The following is a 12,244-nucleotide window of genomic DNA, read 5'->3' on the forward strand; positions in this document are numbered from 1 at the left end:
AGACTTTGCTTCAGTTACAGCAGCGCAGGTTACAAGGTTTTACACTTTGAGGCTCTTCAATTACATACAGATTTTTAATTTCCCCCTTCCTGTCTTTCCTTCTGTCATTACGACTCATTTTCTTTCTGTTCTCAAAGGTTTTTTTTTAGATTTTCATCTTTTTTTTTTTTTTTTTTTTTAAAGATTTTATTTATTCATGAGAGACACGGGGCAGGCTCCACGCTGGAGCCGGAGGTGGGACTGGATCTCAGGTCTCCAGGATCAGGCCCTGGGCGGAAGGCCTGTGCTGAACCGCGGAGCCACCCAGGGATCCCTGGTTTTCAAAGTTTGTTTTTTTTTTTAATTCTTTTTTAAAATTTTTTATTTATTTATGATAGTCAAAGAGAGAGAGAGAGAGAGAGGCAGAGACATAGGCAGAGGGAGAAGCAGGCTCCATGCACCGGGAGCCTGATGTGGGATTCAATCCCGGGTCTCCAGGATCCGCCCTGGGCCAAAGGCAGGCGCCAAACCGCTGCGCCATCCAGGGATCCCCGGTTTTCAAAGTTTTAACAGGCACTTTAAAGTTCATGGGTTCTAGGCCCTGTGTGGGACACTGTGTGATGTGGGTCTGAGTGGAGGAAGTCACGTGTGTGCGTGAGATTCTCAGCATGCTTGAATGTGTGCGAGTGACAGACGGGCAAGTGTCAGCCCCAGAGGTAGCTGAGGGAAGGAGTGTGTGCACGTGTGTGATTGTGAATCCCCGGGATCCAGGTGGGAGACTGAAGGTGGGAGATGGTAAATAAAGGATGGTGGGTGAGGGGGTCTGAAAGTGGAGTGAGGTAGGGTGCATGTCCCTGTGCGATTGTGATTCTGGGGCACATGTGTGTGAGGCCTAAGATTCAGGATGGGTAGATGAGGGAAACCAACGGCAGGTGAGTGTGGTAGGGTGTCCAGGTGTGAGATTGTGTCAGGGTGGGGTGGCAGGGTGTGTGTGCGTAGGTGTGCCTGCATGATCGTGAACGTCAGCGAGGTGGCAGGGTGAGCGCGTGCAGGTGTGCACGCCTGGCCGTGGATGTTGGGGAGTGAGGTGGCAGGGTGCGCGCGCAGTTGTGCACGCGCAACCGTGGGTGTTGGGGAGGCTCGCAGTTGTGCACACGTGACCGTGGGCGTCGGGGAGCGAGGTGGCTGGGTGTGTGTACGTAGGTGTGCCTGCATGATCGTGAACATCAGCGAGGTGGCCGGGTGCGCGCGTGCGCGGGTGTGCACGCGTGACCCATGGGCGTCAGGGAGCGAGGTGGCCGGGTGCGTGTGGGTAGGTGTGCCTGCATGATCGTGAACATCAGCGAGATGGTAGGGTGAGTGCGTGCAGGTGTGCACGCGTGGCCGTGGGCGCCGGGGAGCGAGGTGGCCGGGGTGTGCGCGCAGGTGTGCACGCGTGGCCGTGGGCGTCGGGGAGCGAGGTGGCCTGGTGCGAGCGCGCGCAGGTGTGCACGCGTGGCCGTGGGCGCCGGGGAGGTGCGTGCAGGTGTGCACGCGTGGCCGTGGGCGCCGGGGAGCGAGGTGGCCGGGTGTGCGCGCAGTTGTGCACACGTGACCGTGGGCGTCGGGGAGCGAGGTGGCCGGGTGCGTGTGGGTAGGTGTGCCTGCATGATCGTGAACATCAGCGAGGTGGCCGGGTGCGAGCGCGCGCAGGTGTGCACGCGTGGCCGTGGGCGCCGGGGAGCGAGGTGGCCGGGTGTGCGCGCAGGTGTGCACGCGTGGCCGTGGGCGTCGGGGAGCGAGGTGGCCGGGTGTGTGCGCAGGTGTGCACGCGTGGCCGTGGGCGTCGGGGAGCGAGGTGGCCGGGTGTGTGTACGTAGGTGTGCCTGCATGATCGTGAACATCAGCGAGGTGGCCGGGTGCGTGCGTGCGCGGGTGTGCACGCGTGACCCATGGGCGTCAGGGAGCGAGGTGGCCGGGTGCGTGTGGGTAGGTGTGCCTGCATGATCGTGAACATCAGCGAGATGGTAGGGTGAGTGCGTGCAGGTGTGCACGCGTGGCCGTGGGCGCCGGGGAGCGAGGTGGCCGGGTGTGCGCGCAGGTGTGCACGCGTGGCCGTGGGCGTCGGGGAGCGAGGTGGCCTGGTGCGAGCGCGCGCAGGTGTGCACGCGTGGCCGTGGGCGCCGGGGAGCGAGGTGGCCGGGTGCGAGCGAGGTGCGCATGTGGCTGCGCATGGGGGTGACGGTGGGGAGCAGGCGGGCGGCCGAATCGCGGGCTGCGGGGGGGCGGGGGGAGCGCGGCCGGGCGCGTGCGTGGGCGCGGGGCGGCGGCGGCGGCGGCGGCGGGCGGGCGCGCGCACGGCGGGGCGTGGGCGGGGGGGCGCGTGGCCGGTGGGCGCGCGTGGGGGGCGCGCGGCGCGGGCGGGGGGCGGGGACACTGCGGCGGCGGCGGCGCGGACAGGGCCGGCCGCCCCCCGTGGCAGGCGCGGCGCGGAGCTCGGGCCCATGGTGCGCCCGTGTCCGTCGGTCGGGCCGCGCGGCCGGCTCCGCGCGTGGCCCGGCGCTCGCGAGCTCGCCCCCTCGCTGCGGGCCCGGCCCGCCCGCTGCCGCCGCCTCCTCCCCCGGGGCGGCGCGGTGCCGGCGGGCGGCGGCGCGGAGGCCGGAGCGGGCGGCGGCCCCGGCGGCGCGGGGGGCGCGGCGGCCAAGGCGGGCGGCGCGGGCGACATGACGGACAACATCCCGCTGCAGCCGGTGCGCCCGAAGAAGCGGATGGACAGCAGGCCCCGCGCCGGGTGAGCGGGGCCCGGGGACGCGGCCGCCTTTGTCCGCGGCCTGGCAGGTTGGCCGCGCCGCGCCGGGCGCCGGGAGCCCGCGGCCGGGGGGGGGTGCCCGGGGGGGGGTGCCCGGGGCGGGGGGGGTGCCCGGGGCGGGGGTGCCCGGGGGCGGGGGGGGTGCCCGGGGCGGGGGGGGGTGCCCGGGGCGGGGGGTGCCCGGGGCGGGGGGTGCCCGGGGCGGGGGTGCCCGGGGGCGGGGGGGGCGCCGCTCAGGGACCCCCGGACCCCGGACCCCGGACCCCGGACCGCGCCGCCCTCTCCCCCTCCGAAGCCGGGAAGCGGACCCCCCGAGCGCCGTTCACCGCGCGGAACCGGGCCGGGCCGGGCCCTTCCACCCTTTCTGCTTCCTGCTCGCTCCGGGGCCCGCGCCGCGGCCTGGCCCGCGCCCCACGGCCCGACCCGGCTCGGCCTCCTCCGCAGCCCCGCCGCGGGGTCCCCCGCCGCGCCTCCGCGGCCCGGCCCGGGGAGCCCCCGCCCCCCCGCCCCCCCGTCCCCCCGCCCCCCGGGCCCGGGGGCATCGGAACCCGCGGCGCAGGGGGCTGGGCGGGGCCCCTCCGGGTCGCCCGGGGCACTCGGATCCCCGCACTCCGGGGAGGGCCCCCGGCGGGGGGGGCGCCACCTGCTGTGCCTCTCCCGCACCTGCGGCCCCGGCTGCCTGCGCGGGGTCCCCCTCGTGGAGCGCAGAGCCCGGGGAGCCGACGTCCCGCGCCCAGGATGGCAGTGACCTGTTGGGGCCGTGGCGGGGACTGTGCCTGCGACTGACTTACCTGGGGCTGCTTAGGATAAATGCATGTTCCCAGGCCCCTGCCAGGCCGCCAGTCGGAGTTCTTGGGGGCGGGGGGGGCCTGGAATGTGCTTTTCCCCGGGGCCCCCAGGTGAGGCTGACGTCCCCGCGCGGCTGACCCGGGCCGCGGGGCGGGGCTGCGGCCTGGGGCCCGCCCTGCCCCCGAACATCCTGCGCTCCCGGGGCATTTCCTTGTGGCCGCCGCCGACTGCGGCGTCCGGGGCTCGGTGCAGGGGCCGGGGAGGCCGAGCCCTCGCGCTGGCTAGCTAGCTTCCAGCAGGTGTGCGTGGAATTAAAAAAAAAAAAAAGAAAAGAAAAAAAAAAAAAGGAATGATTCCAGCTGCCATTTTGTGGGGTCTTTGTCCCCGTCTTCCTTGAACGTTCTGAAGGGCCCCGTGGGTGCAGAACAGAGGAGGAACCGAGCTCAGCGAGGTTAAGGACTGCAGGGGAGAGGCTGCAAAATGCAGATTGAACCCACAGATGCACCCCCGCCCTCCCCATCTCTGCCTTCGCTGTTCTCCCCCCCACCCCCCACCCCCCGCCGAGTTTTAATCCTCATACTCAAGGCTAAAGAATGATCATTCACTTGAGCTCTATGCCTGGATGGTGGCTGCGTGTAGTATACACGCTCAGTAAATATTTTGATGAATTTGTGTGATGAGTGGACTCAAGGCCTCTAGTTATTAATTTGCGTTTAAAACAATTATGAGATGCCTACTATGTGCAGGGGCGGTGTCAGGTGGCTGGAATGCAAAGATTAAATAAGCCCTGTCCAAGGCGAGCAAGGCTCCTGACACTGGCTGTGCGTTGCAGTCACCAGGGGAGCTTAACAGTTACCATCCCTGTCGTGTGTGTGTGTGTGTGTGTGTGTGTGTGTGTGTGTGTGTGTCCCCTGTTAAACCTTTGAAATAATCTGGAGTGGGGGGACGCCTGGGTGGCTCAGCGGTTGAGCGTCTGCCTTTGGCCCCAGGGCTGATCCTGGAGTCCCAGGATCTGGTCCCACCTAGGGCTCCCTTCATGGAGCCTGCTTCTCCCTCTGCCTGTGTCTCTGCCTCTCTCTCTCTCATGAATGAATAAATAAAATCTTAAAAAAACAATAATCTGTACTGAGAGCTGGGCATCTATTTAATTTTTCTAAAGCTATCCCAGATGACTTTACTGTGCTGTGGTAGTTGAGAACTCCTGATTGAGTGCATGAGAGAAAAATGCAGATAATTACTTAAAAGTGATAATTATCATGATAGAGATATAGGTACTGTTAATATGGAGGTTCAGCCGGAGTGGGGCAGATGGTTAAAAAAAATGTGTTTGAAAAAAAAAATGTGTTTGGAATTGGAAAGGAGGATCACACCCCGGTTTAGAATTTACCAGTTTGAAACTAACGTATTTCCTGAACAGTGACACAGATTCGGATTCAAATCATGTATCAGGAGAGCCAGGCATTTGCATATATTTGTGTTTAATTTGTATTTTTTTAGGAGTAGCTACATCAAGGTGGGGGATCTTGATGTTTGGAAACACTTTCGGAAGCAGAGTGGTGGAAAGGCTCCCTGAAATGTAGTGCAGGGGGAGTGTTAAAGGAAGAAGAAACTAATACAGATGTTTCTGGACTTTTGAAGGGGTTACATCCGGATAAATCTATTGTAAGTTGAAAATATCTTGAGAGTGCATTTATTACACTTAACCTACTGAACATCATAGCTTAGCCCACCTTAAATATGCTCATAACACTTAAGTTAGCCTACAGTTGGGAAAATCGTGTAACATAAAGCCTATTTGATAACAGGGTGTTGAATATCTCACGTAATGCATTGACTACTGTACTGAAAGTGAAAGACAGGATGGTTGTATGGGTGTGGGGTGGTTGTCAGTGTTACCAGTATTTACCTTTGTGATTTCATGGCCAGCTCGGGCTCATTGCTGCCCGTCATCATGGGGGAGGATCTCATCACCCGGAAAAGATTACAGTTGGAAATACAGTTTATATCAAATGCATATTGATTTTGAAAAAGCCAAAGTCTGAACAGTCATAAGTCAAGGACTGTCTGTGATGGGCCTGGCTTTCTGTGGGGTGTTTGACATAAATAGCCCTGTTTTTAATCTTCATAATGACTCTGAATTTTGGGAGTTAGTTTCCTCATTCTATAGACAAGGAAATTTAAAATTCATGATGTTAAATAATTTGTTTGAGGTCCCAGAGGTAGCCAGTGCGAGGGGGTGGATTTGAACATAGCCGACTCACCTCACCTAAATGGCTCTAAGCTGTAGAATGGTTGGGTTTTTATGGTTAGACCAAAAAAAAAAAAAATCTAGGTGGCGGGAGTCCCAGGGGACAGAGTGTAATTAACACAGGGGTCACTCAGCATATGTCGCCAGGACTTGCAGTTTATTTGCTGAAGGAATCGCGTGGCTCCAGTGCTGTTTTGTCTCTCTTGAGAAAGTTAGTGCATCCTGATGCCGGGAAACTTTTGCAGCGGTTCAGTCCGGAAACGTGGCATGTGCTCCGCATGGCTGGAAAGCGTTCTGGCTTCACGTGCTGGGTTGCTCACTGCATGGAATTCCCTTTGTGGTGAGACACCAGGCATTGGTTGGTAGGGGCGTGGGTTCTGGAGTTGAGCTTGGTCCAAGCCCAGGCTCATCACTGACCAATCATTTCACTTGGGGGAAAATTATTTTACCTTTGTGCGTCTCATTTTTTTCATCTGTAAAGCGGGATGAATAAGAATTATGGATACCTCAGAGGGTTGTCTTTAATCCATATAAAGTTTCGGATAGTAAGCATTCAATACAATGTAGTATTTGCTGGGGCTAATGGTGATAAATAAAATAGACCTTTGCATCGGGTTTGCTATTGGAGGCTCTCCAGAATGCTCCTTTGAGACGAAGGGGCCCTTGATGCTGGGACATTAAAAATACCGTAGATTTCCTTGTTCTGATCAAACCTGGGAAAATGATTGACTGCATTAAACTATTCCAACCAAGTGTGTCGAGGCCCTGGTGTGCTATTGTAGGGCAAGGAGCTTGCGCTGTGGTTGAACTAAGACTTTGCCTTTGGGCTTTGTGGCCAGATTGGGTGAGGATGCTTTGATTTTTGATGTATTTGGACTAGGAACTAGATATGAACTGGGATTGGAAAGAGCTGATTAGGTTCATATTCTACCAAAGTTTTTTTTTTTTTTTTTTTTTTACAATTTTATTTTAAAGATTTTATTTATTTAATCATGAGAGACAGAGAGAGGCAGAGACATAGGCAGAGGGAGAAGCAGGCTCCCTGTGGGAAGCCCGATGCAGGACTCGATTCCGGGACTGGGATCATGACCTGAGCCAAAGGCAGATGCTCTACCGCTGAGCCACCCAGGTGTCCCTAAACAACTTTATTGAGGTATAATTTATATAAAATAAAATATTTATATAGTAAATGTACAATTCATTGATTTTTAAAAGATATTTTATGTATTTGAGAGAGACAGCACCGGAGCAGGGAGGGGGAGAGGGAGAGGTAGATTCTTCACTGAGCAGGGAGCCTGATGTGGGACTCGTTCCCAGGACCCTAGGATCATGACCTGAACTGAAGGCAGATGCTTAACTGAGCCAGCCAGATGCCCCACAATTCACTGATTTTTTTTTTTAAGATTTTATTTATTTATTGATGAGAGACAGAGAGAGAGAGAGAGAGAGAGAGAGAGAGAGAGAGGCAGAGACACAGGCAGAGGGAGAAGCAGGCTCCATGCAGGGAGCTCGATGTGGGAATCCATCCTAGGTCTCCAGGATCATGCCCTGGGCTGAAGGCAGGTGCTAAACCACTGAGCCACCCAGGGATCCCTGATTTTTTTTTAAGTAAAGTTATAGGGGTGCCTGGCTGTCTCAGTGGGAAGACCGTGAGAATCTTGATCTTTGGGTTGTAAGTTTGAGTCCTGCTCTGGGTGTAGAGATTATTTAAAAATAAATAGATAAAATAAAAAAAAAAAACACCTTCAGGTGATAGAGTTTGTACAGCCATCACCACAGTTCAGTGTTCAAACACCTCCATCACCCCCAAAAAGCTTCCCTATGTCCATTTGCATTTAAAGCCACTGATCTGGGGCACCTGGGTGGCTCAGTGGTTGAGCATCTGACTTTGGCTCAGGGCATGATCCCAGAGTTCAGGGATAGAGTCCCACATCCGGCTCCCTGTGAGGAGCCTGCTTCTCCCTCTACCTGTGTCTCTGTCTTCTCTCTGTGTCTCTCATGAATAAATGAATAAAATCTTAAAAAAAAAACCCACTGATTTATTTCCATCAGTTTGCATTTTTTGGAAATTTCATATAAATGGTATCATGCAGTATGCTGTCTTTGTGTCTGATTTCTTTCAGCACAATGGTTTCAAAGTGCCTTTTTATTGCTTAATAGGATTCCATTGTAAAAAAAAAAATAGGATTCCATTGTATTTTTAAAAAATATTTATTTATTCATGAGAGACACACACAGAGAGAGAGAGAGGCAGAGACACAGGCAGAGGGAGAAGCAGGCTCCCTGCAGGGAGCCTGATGTGGGACTCCATCCTGGAATTCGAGGAACACACCCTGGGCTGAAGGCAGGCGCTAAACTGCTGAGCCACCCAGGCATCCCTACATTTTGTTTTTTTTAACCAAGATAGACATTTGGATTATTTCTGGCTTTTGCCTATTATAAATAATATGGTAAAGTCTCTGTGTGGACATATGCGTTCATTTCTCCTGTCTACCCGGAGTTTAGAGATGTAGTTTGTTGGTATTTCTTGTATCCTTCACGATGGTACAGTTCTCCTGCATCATCTTTCACCATTAAATGTTGTAGTTGCTCAAGATTTGGTCCTGGACCTCCTTAGAAGTATGGGGTGAGCTCACCCATATGTGTGGCTTCAGTGACCACCTTACCAGAGAACTAAGGCTTCTGTCCTCCTCACTCCTCCCCTCAACCTGGTCAAGAGCAAACTCTCGGGCTGGTCTCCCTTCCTCTGGCGTTCCCAAGTTCAGATAGCAGGTGCCATCTCTTCAGAGGCACAGTCTTGAAACCCAGGCATCATCCTGGACACTGCCTTCACCCTCATCTTCCCTCACTCATCCTTTACCACGGCCTCCCACTTTTGTCCCCCTCCCCCCTGCTCCCCACCAAGTGGCCTGGAATCTGTCTACTTGTCCCTCAAGGCCACCATCATCATCATCACGTACTTCCCTGTACCCATGGTGTTGGCCAGTGAGGTCTCCACTCTGCAGCCAGAGCAGATGTGGCCAAATGTTCTGATTGTGAAAATGTTTTGCCCGAAGCCCTGTTGTGACTTTCCATCTCTGTGAGGGCCTGTGCTGTCCACCATGGTGGTCATGAGCCTCATCTGGCTGTTTACCTTCAGAATTAAAATAATTAGAATTAAATGAAATTTAAAATTTAGCTCCTCAGTGGCACTAGCCACATTTTGGTAGTTCCCAGTACCCACACGTGGGCAGTGCCTGCGTGTTGGACGCTGAAGGTACGTGCATTTCCACCATCACAGAAGGTTCTGCTGTGGCTCCTGCCTCCTTCCATCATCATCTTCACATGCTGTATGGTAGAGTCTGGCCCCTTTCTCCTCTAGCCACACTGTGCTCGGTATCTCCTCCTGGGCTCCCCCTTGACACAGGACCTTTGGACATCCTGTTCTCTGCCTAGAATGCCCTCTCTCCTCTTTACTTACTCAAGGCTCAGTCTTCCAATAAGCCTTACTGCGGTCTCACATCCTTAGGGGAGGCCTTCTCCTGATGTTCCTGATAAGAGATCAGATCCCCCTCAGAGCCTCTGAGAACCTGCCCCTTTTCCATCTCACACAGTTGGAATACGACATGTGCTTGTGATCATTCGGCTGGGAACACCCTGGGGCCCCAGTTGGTGACAACTTAATCACCATCACACAGAGTAGGTGCCCAGTAAATCCTTTTTGAAAGAAGGAAGACCTGAAGCTGATCTCCAGTTTATGATCTGGGGAGCGGATAACCTTTTCTACATGGTCCAGGAAGAAGTCTGTTGGACGTTCTCAGATGGCTGCTTACTCATTCTTCTGATGTGACTCTGTGGCTCAGAGAGCTTCACTGGTTGATGGCATCAAGTCTTAACCACATGATTTGAGCACCGGGGGTGGGGAATTTGGGGTACCAGAAGGGAGCTGCAGGCAAAAAGAAGGCACCCCGGGTCCCCTCTGTCTTTGTCTCTTTTCCTCCACTAAAGGACCTGTGGTGTTTGGGCCTGTAAGGTGAATTAGTTCTCATCTTTAAAAACAAGACTCAGGGATCCCTGGGTGGCGCAGCAGTTTGGCGCCTGCCTTGGGCCCAGGGCGCGATCCTGAAGACCCGGGATCGAATCCCACATCAGGCTCCCGGTGCATGGAGCCTGCTTCTCCCTCTGCCTGTGTCTCTGCGCCTCTCTCTCTCTCTCTGTGACTATCATAAATAAATAAAAATTTAAAAAAAAAAAAACAAGACTCATATTCTAGTGAAGAGTTTTTTTGGTGGGTGATTTATGTGAAAAACCTTGTGTGCTATTTTTTTTTTTAAGATTTTATTTCTGTTTTATATATTCATGAGAGACACACAGGGAGAGAGAGAGAGGCAGAGACACAGGCAGAGGGAGAAGCAGGCTCCATGCAGGAAGCCTGACGTGGGACTCGATCCCGGGACTCCAGGATCACGCCCTGGGTCCAAGGCAGGCGGCTTAACTGCTGAGCCACCCAGGCATCCCCCTTGTGTGCTATTAATGTAAGAAGTCAAGCATTTAATGGACAAGAATTTAAAAAAAGAAAAAAAAAAAGGAAACCTGGATTGTTCCAGGGGATACAGCGTGTATGGTGTGGTGTGCAGAATAACAGCGCCCTGGACCTGCCAGTGTGTGACGTCTCATGGCAAGAGAGACTGCCAATGTGATTACGGTAATGATTTCGAGATGGGGAGACTGTCCTGGATTAGCCAGGTGGGCCCAGTGTCTTCACAAGCGCTCTTGAGAGGAGAGTGATTCTGAGAGAGATTGAAAGACGCTCCACTGCTGCCTTGAAGTCATATGAAGAAGGGAGCACACAGGGGGCGTCTAGAAAGGGGAAGCATCAAGGAAACAGGCCCCAGAGGGGACCCGGCCCTGCTGACATCTTGATTGGAGGCCTGCGAGACCTGCTGTGGACTCCTGACCTTCAGGACTGTAAGATAATAAATTTATGGTGAGTGGTTACTGCAGTGAACGGTGGCCGGTGCACATGAGTGTATCCCGTAAGCCCGGGGGACACATTCCCGGCCTGGCTTCATCTCCCGGGGGCAGGGGGCAGTGGGGCAAGATGGGGGGGGGGCACCTCCTGCTCTCAAGGCTCATGCTTACCTTTTGCTGGAGGCTGCAGAATTTTTTTCTTTTTAAATATTTTATTTGGGATCCCTGGGTGGCGCAGCGGTTTAGCGCCTGCCTTTGGCCCAGGGCACGATCCTGGAGACCCGGGATCGAATCCCACGTTGGGCTCCCGGTGCATGGAGCCTGCTTCTCCCTCTGCCTATGTCTCTGCCTCTCTCTCCTCTCTCTTTCTGTGTGACTGTCATAAATAAATAAAAATTAAAAAAAAAATAAATAAAGATTTTATTTATTTTTTCATGAGAGGCACAGAGAGGGAGAGAGGCAGAGACACAGGCAGAAGGAGAAGCAGGCTCCCTGTAGGGAGCCCGATGTGGGACTCGATCCCAGGACTCCGGGATTACACCCTGAGCTAAAGTCAGATGCTCAACCACTGAGCTACCCAGGCATCCTAAAGAGGGTGCAGAATTTAAATCAACATGTGGCGTGACCCACTCCCTGACCACGGAGGAGACCAGTGCTTATGCGGGATCTGCAATGTCTTGGCTCTAAACTGAGGTTCCCTTGCCCAGGCTGCACGGTGCCCCTTTGATGCTGGTATTTTTTACGCTCGTTTTCCTGATAAGGAAACTGAGGCTCAGAAAGGTTAAGCAGTTAACCCTGGCCAAGAACGTGTGGCACAAACTGACGAGAACTCAGGTGAGCCTGCCTCCCAGTTAGGAGAACGTGGGGTGTTTCTCAGAGCAGGTGTTCAGCGCTGCTCCCCCAGTGTGCTTTTCCTCAGCTGAGTTCTCTTTCCCTCCGGGAACAATGAATGTAGTTGTTGTGGGGGTTTTGTTTTGTTATGTTTTGTTTTGTTTGCCACGTGGCAGCAGGGTAGAGAATTTGGGAGTGGCAGCTCTTTACGGTCTATCTCATCTTCAAAATGCTAGGAGAATAACGATCAGAATTTTGTAGGCTGCAGTTTTGAATACTCAGGAGAGACCGACGCATGGCTTTGTGGGTTTGTTAGTTAAGAGTTTGGATCCCAGAGGCACCTGGGTGGCTCAGTGGGTTAAGCATCTGCTTTGGTTAAAGTCATGATCCCTGGGTCCTGGGATCAGGCCCCACATCGGGCTCTCTGCTCAGCTGGGAGTCTGCTTCTCCCTCTCCCTCTGTTGCTCCTCCCTGCTTGGGTTCTCTCTCTTTCTTAATCTCTCCTCTTTCATTAATAAATAAATAAATAAATAAATAAAAAAGAAAGAAAGAAAGAAAGAAAGAAAGAAAGACATTGTTCTCCTAGCCTGGAGAGTGTGACTGAGCCTCATGTGGACCCTTGTTCTGAATTGCATCATGTCCTCGTCTTTCTTTTCTTT

At 54.3% G+C, this 12,244-nt stretch overlaps 1 protein-coding gene across 1 annotated transcript in view; it reads left to right on the forward strand.

Annotated features, from left to right (window-relative positions):
* The first annotated feature begins 2,588 nt into the window (after positions 1–2,588).
* The window catches only part of ATP9A (ATPase phospholipid transporting 9A (putative)), a 132,353-nt gene continuing 122,697 nt past the window's right edge, over positions 2,589–12,244 (forward strand). The window contains exon 1 of the mRNA XM_041732466.1: positions 2,589–2,749. Coding sequence (XP_041588400.1) covers positions 2,682–2,749 — 68 coding nt within the window. The 5' untranslated portion in view covers positions 2,589–2,681. The remainder of the gene's footprint in view (positions 2,750–12,244) is intronic.

The sequence above is a fragment of the Vulpes lagopus genome, chromosome 18, assembly GCF_018345385.1.
Source record: "Vulpes lagopus strain Blue_001 chromosome 18, ASM1834538v1, whole genome shotgun sequence".
Classification (NCBI taxonomy): Eukaryota; Metazoa; Chordata; class Mammalia; order Carnivora; family Canidae; genus Vulpes; species Vulpes lagopus.